A 23,301-nucleotide genomic window follows, 5' to 3' on the forward strand; every position below is an offset into this window, starting at 1 on the left:
ACCTCGAGGCTGTAATTAAGGCTATCATTAGGCAATTGACGGCCACTATCAACAAATATCAATTGGACTTTCAGGGAAAAGCTGATAGCTCCTTTTCATGCCAGACTCGAACTATTCCAAATAACTATACAAACTGAGGAGTTTGGTACGGTCTGCCTACCTTCCACCACACCACGGTTATAGGATAACACACACATTGTATAGACAGAGGAAGGAAAACCCCAAATACCTCGTTGTTTCACTTTGATACAAGTCTGGCTTGTTGTTGCGAATCTCCTGTTATCAAAGATGCACGAGGAATGGAGGGAAGGCCTCGCTGCGTCCCTCCTCCTCTGTGCATTCGGTTCAGCACAATCACAAATGCAAACAAAACACTAGTGGTCAGGAAAAAACGGTGTGTGTGTGTGTGTGAGTGTCTTGTGCGTAAATGTGTGTGTGATGCCTATACACTATATATAAGGATATATGTTGGTGAGGTGGGAGTGGGTGTGTAACTCCAAAGCATGCTTGGTGATGTCCCTTTGCCCCCTCCCCTGATAAAAAAAACAGAAAATGCTAGAAAACTCCCTTCTACTCCTTGTCGAGAGAGAGAGAGAGAAAGAGAGAGTGTGTGTGTGCCTGGGAAAGAGAGAGTTTCTCCATCAATTTTCTGTTTAATGTCAGCGCTTCAGCTCCATTGTGGGAGAGAGAGGACGCGTCACCCAGACATAAATTCTCTATTATACAACCTCGTGGAGACTTGCATCTACAGGATCCGTAGCTTGTATTCGGGAAAACCCCTCGGTGGATAAATCCAGCAGCAGAGAGCGAACGCGTAAGGAAGCAGAGCGCTATTTAAGTCCATGCAAGCTTTTTCCCCCCCGTCTCTCGAGTTGTCAGGTTTTGGGGTGTAAGAAAGACTCTATTAGGTTGTTCATTTTTCGGTTTATTTCCTTAAATACAAGTATGCGCTATAAGGAGCCTGTCGTTTTGTAGGTAGGTGATGTATTTTGTACTATGTTTAAGCATTGTCAGAGTAATTCATCATTTTAATGCCGGGATCTATTTTCGGTCAGTGGCTCCAGGGATCCAATATTCTCCCAAGAAAAAAGAATTTTTCCATTTATCTATTTATGTTTTCATTTATTTATGTATATGCCCTTTTAGATTGCATCATGGATTATGGTGTTTGAGCTCATTTTATTCACAACTAAAAACAGGCGTTTGCGTAATCTGCGCAACTTTCTTTTACGCTTCCAACAGCTTTAAAATGTATAGGTAATGTATAATCATTGTAGATATATAAAACAATGTTTAACATAGGCTATAAAATTCTATCGACAATGTTTTTGTAAACCATCTGACCATCTTTACTGTTCAATTATTATTAGAAGGTTGATCAGTTTGGGCCTCTCGGGGGGCATGTGCCATACGCACGCATGCAAGCATGCACGCGCGCACACACACAGGCGTTGAATCAACCATGTAAAGTGTAGTTCCCTTTAGTTGATCGACTTTACCGTTGGGTGTTAGACTTTTGTCAGGCTCACTTGTGCTATATTAAGTTACGTAACACGGTATAGATACGGAGTCGCTGTTGATCTCCTGCCCTCTCACGCGCACGCACGCACACACACACACACACACACACACACACACACACACACACACACACACACAGTCATCCATGCGAGATGACACGCGTCTTTTCAGGTCACATTTCTGATTTCTGACTCAGTTTGGAAAAGGGGCAATCACGATAGATGTAATGTAGTTGATGGAGCTTCGGTTAAGATGAAGAATGGATTTTACACAATTCCATATAGACCTAAACAATGATCTCCTTGCTTTTACAGTAATGGATCAACATCTTTAATGTATTGCATTGCTGTCAACGTCTAATTTGTCAATCATTTGTGGTAAACGTCTTGGACTTAAGTCAAATGTAATGTTCACACCCATATAATTATGTTTTCCATCTGAAAGTAGCTGCACCTTGGCACTTAAATAAAAACTACTTCTTGGTTCGATTATTAATTTATTTCAATTTCATTTGATTATATTTTAGGGACAACAAGTAAATGTCCCAGAACCAGCTAAAATATACAGTCATAACAGACAAGCCAGTGAACGATAAATTCAGTTCAAACATTGTTGTTTGCAGCCATATTATTATCATATGCTGTGCGCATAGATTATAATGAAATCGCATCATTCTTAATTTAACAGTTGTTATTGGACCCACGACTGGTTTAAAGTTGAGTCAGAATTGTAATTATATATTTTTTTCTTTTGATAGTTTGACCTTGTCAGAAGATGCATGTTGTTAAGACCCTAATGTTTTTGGCTGCTGTGGTCAGCCAGTATCTATTTAGTCAAAATCAAGTTGTTTTTGAATTTTTTTTTTCTCTTTGTGAGATGAACCAGATGCAGAGATGTTTTCTGATGACGGTCGTGACCGACATGGTTAAGCAACAGTCCACAAGAGGACTTAATGTTTTAAATGTTTATTTTTCACTGTTAATGTTGTGAGTCACGCAAAGAAATGTGTTGCAAGACAAGACTGTTTCTGTTGAAAAAAAAAGCAATTGCATTTAGTTAAAGTTTTTGAGTGATAAATTGCAGAAAGCCAGCTGACCTGTTGACCCCATGGCCCATGTAGTGGAGATACTTAGCATTACACTATTATTACACCAACACCTTTTGCATGCTTTGGCTTAAGAGAATTTCCAATACATGTTTTATGATCTTAAGTCTTGGAGCAACAGAAAAACAATGATGTTGCCTTCATCTCCATGAAAGTGTGTGTGTGTGTGTGTGTGTGTGTGTGTGCGCGTGTGTGTATACATGGGGGCATTGGGAAGTGCTATAGAAAATTGGCGAGGAAAAATGCCCAAAACGAGTTGCCACTTGGTCAGTTCCACGTCAGGCACACGACTTATTACATCCCATTATTCTGCGTCTATAATATCAACATTCACTGGCTGTTAAGATTCACTTCTCCTCCCGTCTGAATATAAATGATATATAAAGAAAACACACGCTATGGCTGTTTATGTCCAAATGGTAATGATAATTAAAGCCTCCACCTGCTTGTTTTGATGGCCTATAAATAGATGCCGGGCGCTTTCATCTCACCAATACAGGCCTGGTGGTGGTTCCAACCGGATATATGGATATATGGCTGTGTGACAGGCACTAATTTGGTGCCCGAGCCACCATCTTCTTCTGCGGCAACCTCCTCTAGATCCAAAGGTGTCCGAAGACACGCCATTAGTCATTTAAGAAGTAGAACATTTTTGGTCGTCTTCTCTTTTCTTTTCTTTTCTATATATATATATATATTTTACCTGCCAACTATTTCACATGTTGGTGACCCGTGGCGAGGCCGGAGCTCCTCTGCAGCCTTTCTGTCAGATAGATCAGAACCAGCAGCGTCTGTCCTGCGTGCGCACACAGAGAAGAAAAGGTCACGTTGTTTTCGTGTCCAGTCAACTTCCGACTCCATCATGTCTTCTTCTTCCTCTTTTTCTTCTTTTTCTTCTTACAAGTAGTTAGTTATGGGGGCCATTGTTGTTCGCCGAGGTTGATAGTCTACTTACGCGTTATTGGCCACCAAAATGGAACGACGTACCAACACTAGCGCTGCAACATGCCCAGAGCGCACAGAACAGCTGTGTTTTTTCATTTTTTTTTCTTCAAAATATAGTCCAAAAAGCTTGGCTTGCTTTTCTACTCAAATATGACTCTATTGTCTCATGACGGTTGCACCACCTTTGGACAACCGGGGCGTCTCCCCGGTGAACGGCCCTGGAAATTCACATCATTAAAGGGCAATCAGAAATATCTGTTGCCCAGTATGGAGGGCCTCCCGTGGAGACAGCTCTCCATTTGGACCTCATTTAAAAACCAGCCTCGCCAATGTGTTTCCCTTTGACTGTGAATTATGCTTTTTCATGTGGTCCTACTTAGACGTTCAAAAGTTTATTCAATTAATGTTGGGGATGCAGCACAGGGTAGGTCTATAGCAACCGCTTTGAAGGCACATTTTAACACGTGGAAAATGGCGTATCCACCTTTCTTTTATGCGGAGACATAACTCCTCATGAGGTAAAGTTGCGGTAGAGTTCATTGACGCATTCACCGAACTGAAGCACGCCAAGTTGCGCGCAAACATATGGTTTCTGTATAGCGACATGTTGTTCGAAACAGAATAACCTATAAATAATGTTTGCATGCCTGATTCATTTGTTTGCTTGTGTATTTTGTATGTAATTTTCCATCCATTCAATTGTGGCACACTCATGCACGGACGCCACTACATCTCCAGAGGGGATGGAACGGCGTCGTCTGGCCGGCATGCAGGGCAGTAAAGCGGCCGGGATGTGTGGCTCCTCGCCGGGGTAGGGAGAGTCTCACACACACCGGTCCGCTGTGAGGAGAGAGAGGGGGAGAAGGAGGAAAAAAAGGGGAAGAAGGAAGCAAAGAAGGGAAGGTGGAAAGTGTCAGTCAGGAACGCTTCATTGCTCGAGGACAATCCGCGCGCAGGACCGGTCTGTTTCAAGAGCAATCAGTCAATCCGCATTAATTATCCGCGCGCCCCCCCACCTCTGTATAGGGTAGCTCGCGCTGGCACACGGACCAGAAGAGGCGTGTGTGTGTGTGTGTGTGTGTGTGTGTGTGTGTGTGCGCGCGCGCGTGTGCGTGTGTGTGTCTGTGTGTCTGTGTGTTATCCTTTCTCTCTCTTTCTCTCTCTCTCTGTCTCTCTCTACACACACTCACACTCATCCACACACACCCAACCCCCACCTTTTAAGCGAGAAAGAACCAATAAAAATCAAGCAATAAAAGGCTTTTCCTTGTCACTAAATAAATTAAATGCAGATTTCTGTTTTAAGTGCCGGACCCCTTTTGTGAGCAGCGGAACAGGATTCTTTATTGTGCCTCTGTCATTAGTGCTGAGGGCAACACTGGTGGAGAGAACAGGCAAACAATATATAGGCTATATGCTGTGATGCTGTGTGTGTGTGTGTGTACCTCTCTCTCTCTCTCTCTCTCTCTCTCTCTCTCTCTCTCTCTCTCTCTCTCTATATATATATATATATATATATATATATATATATATATATATATATATATATGGCCAAAAAAAATTCTGTGTGGTTTGGTTACTGTAGCCTATATACATTCTGGCATTGGTTTTTAAGATGTCCAAGCAGTTTAGATTATGAAAAGTGACAGCACTCATTTCCCTGACTCAAACCCCCAAAACAAAAATGTGTTTGATGTATTTGTTGCACTTAATATTTTTTCGCAATTGTTTCAAAACAGCGTCAATAGTATGGTCGTTGCAAACTTAGGATAAAGTTAAGGTTAAGTAATGATCCTGTGATCCAAACTGCCTCCTTGAACCAATGCAGTCACATGAGATACACCTTTATCTTATATCATATACCTGTATATATTAATTATTATTTATTTCTTACTGAGGCTGCACCAAATAAATATAGCCTTTATATTTTGATGGATGTGAGGCATCAGATAATGAGTTGAAGAACTCCACAGAGGTTTATGTTTGCCATCCTGATGCACTCTAATGCATAATAATTCGCGGTTATGCATCTGGCTGTAGAGCACATTTGGAATGTTATAAATATCGACTTTCTACAACTGTGAATTTAGCAGGATTTCAGCTTTTTCACAGTGTGTGTGCGCGCGCGCGTGTGTGTGGACACGTGGTGGCCGAAGCCCATTGGACAGCGCTGGGCTTTGGAATGCAGGCTGACTATGTAAAAAGGAAAAGAGGGCAACGATTATCTAATTACAGACGTGATACATCTGATCGCTTTGGCGTTATTTGATTTGAATTATATCTCAGTTCACTCCACCGTATAGATCAAAGTCTGTTTTTTTTCTTCTTCCTCGGCGCACACAGTTTATGGGCGATCTATCGGCCGCAGAGCAGCCTGGCTCTCCTTTGTCCAGTGTGTTTTGTTGGAGGGGTTGTACCCGAGCGAGGGAGCGAGTCTCAGTTTTAATGTAAAGGGACATCAGTTGGAACGGTCTTCATATACTTTATGAGGTGCACGTTCACTGATGTCAGCTCTCGACAAGCCCAGCTTAAAGACAAACAGCCTGTAAGGTTTTGCTTTTCATGCATCCACATTACTGAATATTTGATGCCTTGTTGGCTTGAGGAGAGGCGCCAAAATAAATAACAATAATGATTTCAAAAGAAACAGACGCACTGAAATGAGTTTTTTATAAATTAAATAATTGCTGCAGCCCTGATTCATTGTATATACTTCATTGCAATGTTCTGTTTAGTTTCATTATTTTGACATCAAGTTTTTGGTTTTGAAACATTTATTTGCTCACTTGACATTTTTATGTTTTATCATCAAGGACACGTATGTTTTTATTATATTTTTATATTCATATAATCATTTTTTTTTGTATTTTTTTGTTTTCAGTAAACTTAAAAATAAAAAAAATAAAAATTATGGTGTATTTCTATAACGTCCCCTCCTGTTTGGCCTTTCAGAAAAAAATTATAAAAAATTATAACTGACCTACCGTTGAGGCTGCTGTGTTAAAGCGGAAATGTCCACTTAATTATTGAACAGTTGGCCATAAAAAGTTAGAGTAAACATTTTAGGCGCAGCAGCTCAATGAGAGCCGAGTCCTGACGATCCAGTAGTATATTCTCTCTTTTAGGATTTAGGCGAGAATATCTACTGATTTTGTGTCTGAACAGCCCTATCGCTGTCTTTCCACCGACTCCCTTCTCGACAAAAACTTTTCTACCTTCTTGTTTGTAAAAAAAAAAAGAAGAAAGAAAGAGCTCCCTCGGAGCAGCGCAATAGCTGTTTTCCGGTTCTGGTTGCCGTTTTCTCCTCCATTTTCTGAACACAAAGTTGTTATTGCACCATTCCGCGAATCTAGCCTCTACATTTAATACAACGTGTAATTTCCCTCCTTTTACCGTATTCCCTTTGATTTAGTCACTCTTGACTCTCCTTTTGCTCTGGGGCCAACGGGGTTCGCCGTGGGGGGCGCCTTGAAACCGCCCCTCCTTATCTCCTTTCATCGTTCAGCGCGGGGCCGCCTTGAAACCGCAGGGGCAGTAATTGCTTTTTTCAGGCAGCCCAGTGCGGACTGGCGAGCAGCCAATCAGAGCCTTGTTTACACTCGATGATTGACAGCACTCTGGCAGCGCGCCAGCCAATCGGGAGAGTCGCAGGGCCGAAGCCCCCGAGTTTTAACCCTTTGCCTCCACGTATAAACAAACCTGCACGAGAATATTAGCCTATAGCAGCTCATATATTTCGACATGGAAACACACAAGCCCATATCCTTCCACTTTTAATTGGCTAAATTAGTGAACCGTGCGCAAGGCTAACCCCGGGGACAGTAATGCTTTCAAATTACGCAGTGATTCAATTTGCCCTATGTGTGAATTTGAGTGTGTGACAGACAGGTAAACAAACATACTGTCATAAAATATTGAATATACTAGAGCCTATTTTGCTTGAATGTATGTGTAACCCTTCTTAACATTTCAACAAATGCACATGAAAATAAAACACAGGAACCTTTTCTCAAAAATAGCTTACCTGCTTTTAAAGGTCGTTTCCATAATAATGTAATGTTCAATAAAAGATCCGTCTATCTGTATCGCATTTTGATCAATTAGGCTGAGCTGATAAAGAAGAAATGCATGCTTGTGGTCAAGCTGCAGAGGAGCTTAATGGACGATTCAAAGAGAGTGAGTGACTATGTGATTAAAGCCTCCTTTAGATTTTCTCCTATCTTATTGGACACATTTTCTATATCAAACTTACTCTTAACTTCTTGCCAATCAACTAGATCCTACATTTTTCTTATCTGAATCCTATCAAAATGTGTTGCATTGCAAACAGCCTGCATGTCCAATAAATCACACAGGCCTACAAATTCTGCAAATAAGGATTTATTAAGAAAAAAACGAGAGAGAGAAAAAAGTCGGATTTCCCAAAAGGAGCATCAATAAAACTATCACATCATCATCGCTGTCACAGAGCAAAATAACGTTACACTCGGAGCACACGCACACAGCATTTGAACTGAACTGCGTTGGGATCACACGGAATAGGCTAGATGCTGTTTGCACTCCACCAGTGATCAGAAAGTGCAGGCACAGGCAGCAGCGCCGTACGGCTCCGGTTCCTCTAGGTCTCTCTCTCTCCGTCTCGCGCTGCTTCAACATCGCCGAGCTAGTGCCGCCTGTCTCCTCGCATTTTCGCTTGTGCACGCAGCAGTGCGCCGAGGGCTGCAAATCAAACGCCCGCCGTTTCGCTCCGCGGCTCCGACTGCTTCCTCATTGGCTCCTGACGGCAGCCAATGGCGGCGTGTGTTTACCGACGATGGGGGGAGGAGGGGGATAGAGTGAGGGGTGAGGGTGTGTGTAGGAAAGGGCTGGGTAGGGGGCGGGGAGGGACGGTGGTGTGGGGCGCCTCACGGGCACGCTTTCACATTGTCGTTCTCAAACCAATAGGCCTGCGCGTTCACCTCTCCCCGCGCGCGCACAGTCGCACGTCCCCCCCCCACCTCCCTCTCCTCCCCCCTCCTCCTCCCGGCGTGTCTGAGTCTCCGGCTGCATGAACGAGCCTCGATTCACTACAAGCCTGAACTTCTACGATGCGTCTCTCCCATACCTCAACTGACTGTACGCCACAGTCTGCAGCAGCAGCAGCATAGGATGTAATCAATCCCACATGTTTCACCTCTGCGACTCGGGGATTTTTCGCTTTGAATATTTTTTGTACTTTTTCTTTCATTTAGACCCGTACTCGCCGTGCAACGGATATAACTTATGCCAGTAAGTACATAGGACATTATTGTACAGCTGTGTGTGTTCTGTCATCTTTTTAATGGTTGTAGTAAATGTCGATTTTTGAGTTCAAGTGCTGCATGCAGGAGAGGAGGATTATTTAAATTGTTTTTATTCTAATAGAGATGGATCCATTATTTTAATATAAATCGCTATACATATATCCACTGTCATAGGCTATACCTTTAGAGAGGTAAATGGTCAAATGCAAGCGGATATGACTGCTATATACATTACAGAACAATAATGTAATATTAAAGCAACACATGTCATGGTAATACATTATGTTGGAGGATTCACTCCAGGTATTTTACTGCCTGTGTTTTTTTCTGCTGTCCATTGTGAAGGCTTGTCACTTTTTTGATTTGACCTCTCCTAACAGCCACATTTCTTACGTGTTTCTAATCCATTCAAAATACTATTCAAAGCCCTTCGCTTTTCAGAGAGCTTCGTCATTCCTGTAGTTTTATAGATCATGAATTGTAGATTATTCTTTGTTAGTTTCCTATCGTTGTGTGTGCTCGCGTGCGCGTGTGTTAGAGAGTGAAGGAGACAGAGCAGTTTTATTGCCAACTGCAGTGCTCTGTTCGCTGCATCCCCCCCTCGGTGTGTGAAGCCTTGCAGACGCCGGGCTGTCTTCGACTCGGCCGGGCTTGTCTCTCCTGTTTAGCCGGCCTCTGAACATCCGGATTTAGTGTCCCGGTTACGCTTTGTGACTTTACTTTATTGCAAAATAGTTGAAGGCGAACGAGCTGGCCTCTCAACCCAATTTACTTCAAAAGTGGATGCATTTTAATTCCCTTTTAGCCTTTCTGCCAAAGGTGCACCTCTTAACGATTCAATAGATTTATGTTTTAATTGCACAAAAAGCGTATTTTTAGTATAAAACCTCAACTGCAAGAGATCTGAAAAACACAATTGTTCGCGGATTTTGTTGGCTTTTGTGCTGAGTTCATGTAACGTCGTTTGGACCAGAATTGGCTACTTTTGTTGGGGGATTTTCATCTGGCGATAGTTTGACCCTTTGCAGGGAAGGAATGGTGGAGGCGTGTGTGCGTGTGTGTGTGTGTGTTTGGTTGGCGTGCGTGTGTGTGTGTGTGCGTGTATGGGGTTTGGGGGAGTCTGTGTGAAGTGGAAGGAAGTATTTCACGTAGACACACACACACACACACACACACACACACACACACACACACACACACACACACACACACACACACTCACACACACACACACACACACACACACACACACACACACACACACACACACACACACACACACACACACACACACACACACACACACACACACACACTGTACAGCATTATAAATTTCCCCAAACTGTAACGCGCGATATGCTCACGTCGTTTTGTTTGCGTGGCGTGCGATAACATGGGATTTAGATTCAGGTTGTTAAATGTATCCTGAGTGGCTCTCTGTTGACGTGGTATGTAAACACCGAGGACGTGTGTTTACGGCCTGAAAATTTAAAAATGTATAGACAAACGTCAGACGAGAGTGGTTTATGATTGATGTCCCGTAGAGAAGGGCCATTGTTTCTCACAGCCTAGGGGACAGGAGAGAGTCCATTTTGCCTTCCCAGTGCGCTTGCAGTAGCCTGCGTTTCTATCCTGTTTTTTAACCCTCCTTTTTCCTCATGCTGTCGACTCGATGTGGTCGAAAAATTATAACGTGGTTGTCACAAACAAAAGGCAAATTAAATTATTTAAACGACTCGCACTTTGGGTTATATATCTTAAGGGAAACATTCGAACGCATTGGATATGTTGTGCTTGGGAGCATTTGGACGTACACTACAAAGACACACACACACACACACACACACACACACACACACACACACACACACACACACACACACACACACACACACACACACACACACACACACACACACACATGCAAACCCACACACGCGCGCGCATACGCACTCACAAACACATTTGTAAAGCTGCTGAACTTTGAAGACCCCCTTTTTTCCAAAGAAAAACCCCTCACACGCACACAATCCCTGAAAGTTGGAGTCCTTGAGCAGCTTTTGCCTGATAGAGTGCGTGTGCGTAAAAGGAGACCTGCATATCCGAGCTCATGCAGCCCTATATTCTTATGCACCTCTCATAAGCCCCTGGTCCACACCAGAGCATTTGATATTTTCTTTGTTCCTTTATCGTTGATTCCTGGGAGGTGCTATCAGCATCTACAGAGCGCTAGATGGACGTGCCATGCATTGAAAGGCCTAATAGATGGACTGCTGAGGTGTGTTTGGCGAGCGCAGACAGGCACCCAGCTCTCTCCCTATATCTGCGCGTCACATGGAGCCCTATTTAAGTAAATGACCTGGGCTAAGGCATACATATAAAGTCGATGATTTCCTAGTCTATTTCACTGTTTATTGCCCCGCTCTTTGGCACCGGAGCAGAAAGGTGATTTGATTTGTGTTTGTGATTACAGTGTAGCCTACATATACTGTACGTATAGCAGAGATGCATGGGGTTCTGCCATTGCCACGAGGCGAGGGGCCACTGCTGCTGCTGACTCCGTAGGAGTTGATAGAAATAGCTGTTTCATAGCCGTTTTCATTAATAAGCAACAACGCAAATAAGAACCTGGTGGCGCGCGAACCATAAAAAGCCAAACATTAAGGGCGAAACAATTTTGGTAACTACATAAAAAAACAGATATCAGATTTAATGTATGATAGTCATACATTAAACACTATTGATCCAAGCCAGAAATGTTGGTGTGTGTGTGTGTGTGTGTGTCTTTTGAGTTTATACCAATCCCATGTTTTATTGCCATTCAAAAAAAATTAAATAAAGAAAGAAATATCCTGTCGTCTAAAGAGACACAACCACATGTTAAACGTGTGAGTGGATCAGATTATATGACAAGTGAATGAGGAAAGACATCAAACTTCATTTACATAAACAACAACCATTAATCATAGCTGAAACGTGTGTGTTTCCCTCTGTTTTTGGGCCCTGCGTGGGTGGACTCTCAGGTTTTTTGGGGGATACATAGAAGTCGTCTTGATCTAGGGCAAATGTGCTTTAATATGAGTAAAAACTGCTTTTGCAAAGGCTTTTCTTCATATTTTTGGTGCAAGAGCCCCCGTGGTCCTGCTTGTTTTAGACCGGTCCGTGTTCGGACTAAAGACTTAACAACTCGTCCTTCTTCGAGTAAGGTTTTTTTTTCTTTACCGCTGAGAACTCTTGTACTGTATATGCACCATTTGTTTGTACCTGGGCCAAGTCTCCCCCTTCTCGTTTCCATTCTTTTCGCTGATAAAGAAAGCTCCCGTGTGCGTTATTTGCATCGTGTTTGGTCACAGGATGGGGAGGAGGAGGAGGCGGAGGACTCCTCATTTGGGGCCAACGATGTAGTAGTCGAGGGTAAATCCACATAAACTCACTATAGCCACCTTTTCTTATCTGCAGTACAGACTTGCCCCACCTTCCAGGGGCCGCTATATAGTCGTCGTGGAATGAAACAGAATAGTTCCAAAGTAGTGAGAATATCATGTCAAATAAGTCCTTTTAAAAAAACGTTTTTGTGGAAATTTGAATTGCTTTTGTAAATGCTGGGTTGTTTGTCTACACACACCAACAGCGAGCGTCTCTTAGTTCAGCCTTTTTCTACAGCGCAATACGTTGGCTCATTATTGTCAGCGCTTTGACGTGTCTCCTTGCTCTGCTCTTTTGTAGGACATGACGGGGACTCAGGTTTTACCCTGCAAAGCCAAAACTCCGCTCAATGCGAGGGGAGCCCGAAGTTCATAAAGGGGATTATTTGCATCTCGGCGCCTGAGACCTTCGGTGCCTCCGGATTTTACTTTGGGATTTGGGATTTATCGCTTCTCAGCCGGGATGGAAAGCCGAGATTTCGCTCCTCCGCACCACCTCCTGACGGAGCGGAGCGCGCTGGTTCACAGCGCCGCGTCTCGGATGGTGCAGGGCGGCCACGGCTCCGTGCAGCACCCCGCTCATTTCCAGCCCGGGAAATACTACTCATCGCACCTCTCCATGGGACCACACTCAGGTCAGTTTTGAATGCAGCTCTTTTTTTTTCTTTTCGCGTGCATGACTGACAAATGTGGGTTTGAAGAAAGAAAGAAAAAAAACCTATTCGCTCTCTTTTGTCTGAAGCATATGTTCTCCATATTACAAACTTGGGGAAACGCTGAAGCTCTTTGGGACCAGCTAGATTTACTGTTGAAGAAAATTACTCGAACTCTGTTGGCATTTAGAAAAATGAGCAAAAATGCGGTTTATGTTTTCCTTAGTTTAATGAACTGTTTATAACACAGCTGCTCTGTGTGTGTGTGTGTGTGTGTGTGTGTGTGTGTGTGTGTGTGTGTGTGTGTGTGTGTGTGTGTGTGTGTGTGTGTGTGCGCGCGCGTAATAGGCTATATGGAAATGAATATAATTCATCACTTTAGCGTTCCAGCCTCACGTAAAAGCAAAACATTTGGAACATGGTGGGGAAATGTGCCTCTTAAAGAAACTTGGCATCTTTGGCAAATTAGATTAACTTTACATTTTAGGGCATATACTCTCCCTTTATGGTTTTAGACTATAAAAACTATTGAGGGGTTTCAGAAATATTCTGGGATTACTCGTCTTTATCACCCAGGGATTGTTATGCGCTTGCAGTGGCTTAATCTGGTCATAGATTTTTGTATGTGGTTTCATCAATTAGTAAAGAACTAATCATTGCCATTTGATGTAATTAATTAGAATTGGGTAATTCCACTGCAAATATTTCCCATTAAACAATAAATTAAAGCTATTAGCCGAGCACGTCCCTTGTTTCCACTACTGTGTGTTTGGCTCCAGGAGAGTGGGGCTTTTTTAGTGCTGGGTTCGGGGAGCACATCGCTGGGCTTGTTCTGGTCACAAACTGGGGGTCGCGCTGGAAGTGGAAGGGGTGTTCTGGTTAATAGAGGTGCGGGTAATACCAGAAAATCCGGTTTCTATATTGAGCGGGGACGTGACGGGGTGCGAATGGGTTGACAGTGCATGCATTAGATTTAACAAGTAGCTTCGGTATCCTGTCTCAATAGGAGGAGGGGGAGTGATTGCATGCGGGGTGGGAAGGTGTGTGTGTGTATGTGTGTGTGTGTGTGTGTGTGTGCGTGTGTTTGAGCAAGAGAGAGAAGGACAGAGAAAGGAATCCGCTTGGAATCATACAGTGTCCATATACTGGACTAAAGTGGATGCATGTACACGTGCCCGATGAGAAATCACATTAATTATCGTTTGCAAATGCAGCGGTTTTAATAGAGGGTGTAGACTCGGGGCCCATCAATGATAGTGTGTGTGTGTTGGTGGGATCCACACATCCTCTGGCTGCACTTATTTGCATATTCATTAGTTTTACACAACAGCACAACCGACGCAGACGTCCAGTCCGGAATTTTGAACCATTTAAAAAAGAAATGTTTTCGGAAGAAATATAATGATTTCCAGTGAACTACATGGAGCTCCATGCACTGTTTTGCAACATTTTAAACCGAACCAGGTTGATATTTGGTGCGTTTGAGGTCCTGCTCTTGTCTTGCCTGAAAAAACAATAATATTTTTATAAGTTTGATTTGTCTTCAAACATAAGAGCCCTTGTGATGTTGTGAAGCTCCATATCTGAATTTAGTTTTTTATAACTGTTTGATCTACAGTATATACAACCCTCTTAAGTTTATATAATCAATTTACAATTTATTTATGACAAATTATACAAATTCTTTATTTACTATTTTTCTTAATTCAAGTTTTTTTAGACACATTCCTAAATATAAGAAATTAAATCCTCTATATGTTCAAAAATGCGTCACTGTGAATGTAATGTGTAACATGTATTATACTGTATCATTATGCAATAAGTGTTTGTATTATGCTACAATATATGTAAAATAATTTCCATAATTATAGATTTAAATGCTACTATATTTAAATATATTAAACAATCATTTATACAATTTAATTTATTTTACATTGATAAAATATTTGGTATAATTCATGACTCATTTAGCGGTATGTCTCCTTGAAACTTGACTGGAATGATTTGAGCAGAAACATGGGCCATGTCATTGTGAAACCTATAAATGAGACAGAGACGCTTTTGACTAACACACCTATAACGATTTAAACAGATCATCCTCCACTTTGACTGATACTAGCCACTCACTGACGTGCATTATGGTCCAATTTAAAAATGATTCTGTAATGTTGAAAGGAAGGGGGGGGGGGTCTGAAAGAAGGAAAAAAAGTGTAGTAATGCCGGGGTGATAATGCTATTGAAATATATTCAAGAGGGCCTCTTGCTGGGTCTCAAGGTGCATGACACTGTATTGAGATTCCAGATATCCAGACTCTCCATGCATGTCCCTGATGGGGTTTTGACTGACATGATGGGCACGGAGGATTGTTGTTTTGGGATGGGGGTTGGGATACGTCTCTCTCTCTCTCTCTGTCTCTCCCTCTCTCCCTCTCTCTGTGTGTGTGTGTGTGTGTGTGTGTGTGTGTGTGTGTGTGTGTGTTTGCTGGGAGGTTAGGATGGGGGTTACCTTTGTGCTGGCCCCCCCTTAGAGATTCAAAAAGCTGTATGCCTGGCCCTAGGCCTCGGCACAGGGGGTAGATATGATGTGGGGTTGGCCGTACCAGGGTTGGAGGAGGAGGAGGAGGGTTACAACAGGGGGTTTGTTTCAGATCTTTGGAAAGAGACACACACACATATACACACACATTTTTTTCCTTTACCTTCTCACAACACAAAATCGGGTGTATCACTTTACAGAATTTCAAAGTAAAAAAAAAAATACTCCTCTCTTTCTCCCTGTTTCCACGTTAAAAAAAAAACCTGCAATCCATCAATTTGCTGAAGCCTCTCATTTAGATCAGCATGGTGTCTGTGTGAATATGGTGGCTGCTTTGACAAGGTGATGGAATGACAGGCGCATACCAACGCCATAAGACGCAGCTCCCCATTTGATAAAACCTCCACAATGATATTACACAGGCGTTTAGATTACTGATAGGAGCAGTGGGAAAAGCCTTTTGTCTCTCTATCGGTGTCTGTCTTGCTCCCCTTCCCCTCCCAGTTTCTTTCTCCCTCTTTTCCTGCTTTCCCTTATTACGCTCTCTCTCCCCCTTTCTTTCTCTCTCTCCTTCTCTCTCCTTCTCCCTCTCTTCCCCCTTTTTCTGTGATGTTAGCCCCTGGGCAGTGGCTCTGTTTGTGTGTGTGTGTGTGTGTGTGTGTGTGCGCACGTGCGTGTGTGATTAAGGATAGGTTTCGCCTGCAGTAGCACAGGTGTGCAGAATTATGGAGGGCGTGGCAGAGCTTGTCATTGAACAGGTGTGTTACTTCCCAGACAGCAGACGGTTTTTGTTTACATGACTGTGTATGTAGTGTGTGTGATAGAGTGTTTGTGTGACCTAGTAATACAGACGGAAAGAGCCCACATTCATGTTACATGTGTACTGCACACACATGCACAGCTGTACGCACACACACACACACATACACACACACACACACACACACACAAAGGGTTTCTCGCTACTAAACAATGATCAGAATGTTTTGGTTGGACTAGATAACCTCTGTGCTGCTTCTTTTTCTCTCTCTCTCTCTCTTCTCTCAATCGTTCCTCTTTGGCCATCTCTGCTGATATTTTTTATTTCTTTCTTTCTCTCTTTTTTCTCGCTCTATCCTTCCCTTTTCTTTCATCCCGTTCAGTCTTGTTAGTTGAGGACAATATCCTGCTGTTTCAAATGTATGTGGCTATGTGTGTGTGTGTGTGTGTGTGTGTGTGTGTGTTACATGCAGCCATTCATCACCATGCTGTCGGTAATGTCTCACCTCTCTCTGGAAGTTTCACAGCTCTGGCTTTGATCGTAAGGCCGCACAGACGAGGCACGCCCCTTCTCCCTCCTACCTGCACACACCTCCACACACACAGAAACATCTCGAATGACGTAGAGAGAGAGAGAGAGAGAGAGAGAGAGAGAGAGAGAGAAATTGTGTGTGCACGTGAGTTTATGCTTGTGCGATTAGAGACACAAGGTCTGTAGTTACTACATATATCCGTGTGTGTGTGTGTGTGTGTGTGTGTGTGTGAAGGTTACTGATTATGCTAATAGTCAATGTTGAAGAAGGGCCCGTTGTAGGAAAGAGGGAAAGAAAGAAAGAACACAGTGAAAAGGGAATATGAGCAGAGGAAGAGAGGGAGGAGGAGGAGAAGGAGGAGGAGTGCAGGGAGTAGAGAGGCTGAATGTTTCCACCTGGTTGGTAATCCAGTCAGATTACCACCGCCTGACGGCACCCACTGGCCGCCGTCCCCAGCTCCTCCGCTGCCTCTCAAGAGTGAAAGCGAGAGAGAGAGGGGAAACGCTTGCCTGTGTGTGTATGTATGTGTGTGTGTGTGTGTGTGTGTGTGTGTGTGTGTGTGTGTGTGTGTGTGTGTGTGTATGAGATGAGTCAGCAGTGGAAGAGTCCCAGACAGACCCAGCCCCCCTCTCCCTCCTCACCTCCCCAGCACTGCCCAGGGTACAAGGGGCACATCCCGGGTGCGGCGTGCAAAACGGCCCCCTGTGTGGAGGAGACAGCTGGTGGAGGCAGCGGCCAGCCGGGCTGTGATTGGTTGGACGCAGCGAGGAAGGAGCAGAGTGTAGAACTGTCAATTCAAATCAATTCAAGATTTAAAAAAAATAACGCATATGAAATTACGCTTAAACAACCCATAAAGGTAAAGTTAAAACGGGCACTAAGTAACTTTGGGTGTGTCATATAAGTGAACATTTTCTTAGGTAGTATATTCTTATACAGCACTATCCACAAAGAAGAATTTGACCCCTAGACCAGTAGAAAGCTAGTTAAAAAGCTAGAAAGTAAGAAAGCTTCCTGAAAAGTTACTGTTTGACTGTTGTTGTTTACAGCAGCAAGCCCTACAGTTTGGTTTACTAACATATTCTAGTCTTACGTTTGGTTCCAGGTTCCTCAGAATAATTGAGTTTTTATTTATGATGATAGAATTATTCAATAATAAGAATTGCATGTGGTGGAGTAATATGTTTTGTATTTAAATTAACTGCGGGCTTCGCAAATGTAAACAAATCCCCCTCCCCTGAAACTGCATAGTGCACCTTTAACTCTGTTGCATCCATATGTATTGGACTGGGTCAGTTTTGGCCTGGTGATTTTCAGTGTGTATTAAGATTAATTTTCATTCAAAGACATGCAACAAATTCTATGAAAATCTTTGTCAGCCTCAAAACCCCTCTACAACCTGATTTCGCCTCCCATACACCACCAGTGCTGCACTTATCTAAACTTTAAAATAAAATATGCGTCAAGGCCAAAAAAAATCAGTTAAATGAAGTCTGGCTGTTTGAAATTTGTTTACGCATTAAAGGCATTAAGTCATTAAGTCATTAAGGAAAGTCATTAAAGTCATTTCCATTACAAATTAGGCCCAGTGTGTATGCTTTGATATTTCAAGCAAATAAAAAAAACATGGCACAATCATTTAAGATATATTCCCGAATGTTTCACTGGATCTAATCAAATTGACCTCGGAGTTGCTGTGACCGAGATTTCAGTCGTCTAAAAAAAGGTCACATCAATGGAAAAGATAAAGAGAGAGAAAAAAAAATGGAATACATTAGGGCTGAAGCTCTTTTTTGAAGTTTTTGAGTGAAGTGCGCATTTGTTTCCGAAGCACATTTGCTGCAGCGACAGAAGACTTTTTGTCTCATCTCCAACTCTCATCCAACATGTGAACAGCTGCTTATTGTCGGTATAGTAGCAGTGAGTTTTCTTTTTGAAGGGGAGCGGGGTGCGTTTGGTTTGCGACATCTCTGGGGGTGTGAACACACATCACCGCCATCTGATGACTTGGCATGTGAATGGAAAGCGCCAGACTTCCTGTGTCCATGTGCTCATTTTCTCTCTCACTCTTACTCCTCTTTGCCCCTTTTCTTCATCTTCTTCTTCTTTTTCTTCTTCTTCTGTCCGTCTCTCCAGCCAGACCCCTCCACCCTTTCTGACCACATGCTAGCCCTCCCTCTTCCTCCGCTCCTTCTGCTTTTCCTCTCTCGCTTCCCCCCTTCACTCTGCATGCGTTCGCTCCTCTCTTGCTTTTCTCGAGTGGTCCTCTCCAGCTCTCCTCCTTCCTCTTCCTCCCCTTCACTCACTCCTCTCTTCACAATCGACCCCCCCACACACACACACAATCCACCCCAGCTCTCATCTCTGTCTTTACTCCCCACACACAGTCATGCATGGCAGGCTCCTTCGTGTTGTTAGCAGACCAGCTTCTCTCAGTCAGCACTCCTATTTTTGTCTCAATTTCAACCCGTTTCCTCTCCTTTTCCACATTGCCTCATTTGCTTCTCCACTTCTACCCTCCCTCCATACCCCCCTTGTCCCCCCACCATTGGGCCGGTTGTTAACGGGCCCGTCCCGGTGCTGCTCGGCCCACGGCCAACTCACTAAATCAGAAGCGATTGGAGGGATTTGGCAAGAGGGGAGTGAGAGCTCAGCGCGTCGCCTTTGAAGTCGGAGAAACGAGAGAAAAATGACATTTTAAACACCCTGCAAAACACAAGGCTAAAACAGCTTCTTACTCCGCGTATGGGAGGAGGGGGGAACTGCGTGTGTGTGTATGTGTATGTGTGTGTGTGTGTGTGTGTGTGTGCGCAGACACTATAATTCCCTGCTATTTTATGGCTTTCCACTTCTTCAGAGAGGTCAAGGCTCTCCCCTGTTTACGCCGACGTGACAGAGAGGTGACATCACTTAGAAGGCAGGAGGAGGGGGAGGGGGAGGGGGGGGCAGACATGATGTCACAGTCTTGCCCGTGGACCCACAGGTCTGCACCTACACGACACCCCACACTTGAGAGCACGCATCCGCAAAGCAAGCGCGTTCAGCATCCATGGCAACCCCCTTATCTTTAGCAGCAAACCGACACCTCTTTTTCATTCCGTCTCGGGGTGACATTTATGCCTGACTCATGGTCACTGGAGCTGACTGCTTTGACTCAGCCGGGGCCCTGTTGTCTCTCGGCCCTCTATTCGATTCATGTGGGGATCTGTTCAAGTCATTCATATTGTAATGGCCTCCATTCAGGCGGCTCTATGTCCAGTTTGTTTTGCTGTCATGGCCTCAGATGGATGGGGGGGGGGGGGGCGTAGGTTCATCTGGAGGTGAGGTTAAAGAAGGCAGTAGTAGTGATCACACTGCCTACGGACCCTTTGGGTTTGTCTGAGTCACACTAGTGCTGTTGTACTGATTGAATAGAGTGAGTGTGTGGGGTGAAAGACGGCTAACGTGCTCTTAAATAGGAAATAAGTTCATATGTCTGTGTGTGTGTGTGTGTGTGTGTGTGTGTGTGTGTGTGTGTGTGTGTGTGTGTGTGTGTGTGAGAGAGAGAGACAGTGGGGGAGAGAACAGAGTAAGAAAAAGGGGAGAAGCAGCTGTGTGGAACAGCATGGATCGTTACACAGTGACACACATGAAAGCATTAAGTATATTCAGGAGGAGCCTTCGTTGAATATACATGGAGCTGTGTGCTGGGTTGTATGTTTGTGTGTGTATGCTATGTATGTATGTTTGTGTGTGTGTGTGTGTGTGTGTGTGTGTGTGTGTGTGAGAGAGAGAGAGAGAGAATCCCCTCCCATGCTCTTGCCTGAGCTGTGAGTGAGAAAGAAAACAAGGAAGGAGAGCACGAGAAAGGGGAGAGGAGGGGAAAAGAAAGAAAAAAAACAACAAAGATCCGTCATCAGTCATTCATGGCTAATCAGTCTCATGGGACGTGCACAACACTGACACACACACACACACATACGCACAAACACGCGCGCACACACACACACACACACACACACACACACACACACACACACACACACACACACACACACACACACACACACACACACACACACACAGTGCTGTGGTCCTAATCCCACTGGGACTGCTTGTGCCTCTGTGTGTGCCTGTCTAAATTTTGGATCCCGGCTGATTAGAAGCTAACTCTCGTATTTTTCGTTGCACGTCTCTCTCTCTCTCTCCCTCTACTTCTCTGTCTTTCTCTCCTCTGCTCTGTGCCTTTGATTGCTGGTAAAGTGCTTCTTCCCCTTCTCTCTGTTTTTCTCTTTTGTTTCTTTAATAACCGCCTACTGTCTTCTTCCGGTCGTTTTGATGTGTGTTTTTGTAATGTTTGGAAGCATGTGTGCATGCATAATATAGGCACGTCTTTTGTGTGTGTGAGTGTGCACTTACCTCTCTGCTTTGCATGAGCGTGCTCACTCCTTCCTGTGTGTGTGTGTGTGTGTGTGTCTGTCTGTGCGTGTTTATGTCTCGCTTCATCAGAAACTCATGTCTATTGTTTTTATCTGCTCTTCAGTTTGTGTCCGCTTATTCTAAAATCAAATACGCTTTAATGTCATGGATGTCAATGTTATTGCCAAAGCTAGATTATATATGACTGAATACAGTAAGAACACATAGACGGATGCGAAGAGAAATGCATTAGTACAATACTGTGAATATAAAACATGGCATACACACGTGGATGTTTTGCATACAAAGGGAGCTGTTTTGCGGAACTCTCCTGCAAATGTTTGACTGGATTTCTTTATGCTATTATGCTATTCCTGCACATAAATGCAGTATGATGCCAGCTGTGTGTAAAGCTTTGTTTTAACATCTGTGTAATTGTTTCATTCAGTTAGGAAGTTATGACAGCTCGCCGCAAAAACACAGATTGTCTATTCCTGCTAGCTTTTTTGAAATATACGTAGTGGAGAGATAGAGTGCTATCATAAAGGCCAGAGAAGGTGTGTGTACGTTTGTAAATTCCTTTGCAATAGGACTTTTTCTTTCAATTTGCACATCATTTCTTTAGGTCTGTGGAATATCTTTTATTCCCTGTGATATTTCAATTTCGCAGAAATATCTCATCCTCCCCTTTCAGAAATCAACAGAAAATAAAATAATAAATGCAACCAATTTGATTAATCAATTTAACTGAAATAACGTTATTCATATACAGTATACATATTGTTAGTTGGCGTAAGCAAGAAGTTTGAAAGGCTGTAATTAATTGTGATGGGCTTTCTTCACCGTTAAAATAATAACACATCATAGATTAATTAAAAAATCTTGCAAATAATTGGCTGATTAAATTAACGGTGAAAATAATTGTTAGTTGTTAGTCCAAAATGATCCCCACCCCCCCTCTCCATCAGCCCCCTTCTATTATTCATCTCCTCTTTTCTCCCCCCCCCCTTTCCAACCCTGCTTTATTTCCTCCTCGGTGGATCCCTCTCCAATAATGTTTTATTCCTGTGTAAATATTACAGCAAAGAGGGAATATAAAGGAAGGGAAAAGCCACGCTGAAATAAGGTCACACTGGGTTATTCTCACCTGCTGTCTGTCTGTCTCTCTCTACGCCTCACTTGCTCGCTCCCTCTCTCTGTCACAGGCTCCCCCTCCTCCCTCCCTCTCTCCCTCCGTCTCTCACTCCTTCCCTCTCTCTCCTCCGCTCGCTCCCTTGTTGCCTTTCTCTCTCTCTCGTGTTCGCTGTCTGCTGATCCCGCTCTTCTCTCATGTACAGCTACACTTCCCCCTCTCACACACACACACACACACACACACACACACACACACACACACACACACACACACACACACACACAGACTGGCACACATAGACTAGTCTGACATCCACACACACACACACACACACAGTACATGCACACACTGACACCTGCATGTCGAGCCGTTGAGGGTCTAATTTAAGTAAAGTGCTTCTCTAGAAACCACAACCCCTCAACTCACGATGATGGAGGGTGATACGGTGCGGCATAGTTAAACACACACACACACACACACACACACACACACACACACACACACACACACACACATCCTGCTGAAGCGATACTGAGATATGACTCCGTGATCTGGGATTTGAAGGAAGCGGCTGTAGATGGCTTGTCAGTAGCATACCGTTATAATAATGTGATACTTGATCCCCATTGGGAGATTGACCTTTTTTTTTCTCTGACTGCGAGGTCAGTTACTAGGTATTCATGGTTCTTGCTCAAGGACACTTCAGCAGGTGTTGGATGCTGCTGGTTGACACGGATACATAAGGAGGCTGAATCTGAGTTCTGCTGTCTGGAAGGATGTCGTTGCTCCCCGCAGCAAACCGCCACGCTGCTTGTCTTGTGCTGCTTAGGTGTGTGTTTGTTTCCACTGGAGTCGGAGAGATAAGTTAAGCTGAAAGCAGCGGCAAATCTGAGGCCGCGATCACAAGCCTACATGGAAAGAAAAAAATAGCATGAAGTTCTTTTTTTTTTTTAGTTCTATGATGAAAGTGATAGTCAAACCTAGAACCAAAATACTTCAATCACTGCTG

The 23,301-nt window shown here is 43.6% G+C and overlaps 1 protein-coding gene across 2 annotated transcripts in view; it reads left to right on the forward strand.

Annotated features, from left to right (window-relative positions):
* The first annotated feature begins 741 nt into the window (after nucleotides 1-741).
* Nucleotides 742-23,301, forward strand: part of bahcc1b (BAH domain and coiled-coil containing 1b) — a 65,223-nt gene continuing 42,663 nt past the window's right edge. Inside the window, exons 1-2 of one of the 2 annotated variants that reach the window (XM_080049599.1) lie at nucleotides 742-814; nucleotides 12,580-12,913. In XM_080049599.1, the coding sequence (XP_079905725.1) occupies nucleotides 12,742-12,913 (172 nt within the window). In that variant the 5' untranslated portion in view covers nucleotides 742-814; nucleotides 12,580-12,741. Of the gene's footprint in view, nucleotides 815-8,657; nucleotides 8,840-12,579; nucleotides 12,914-23,301 lie in introns of those variants that run through there. The other variant, XM_080049598.1, reaches the window with a different exon arrangement.

The sequence above is a fragment of the Ammodytes marinus genome (genome assembly GCF_949987685.1).
Source record: "Ammodytes marinus genome assembly, chromosome: 20".
NCBI classification, from domain to species: domain Eukaryota; kingdom Metazoa; phylum Chordata; class Actinopteri; order Uranoscopiformes; family Ammodytidae; genus Ammodytes; species Ammodytes marinus.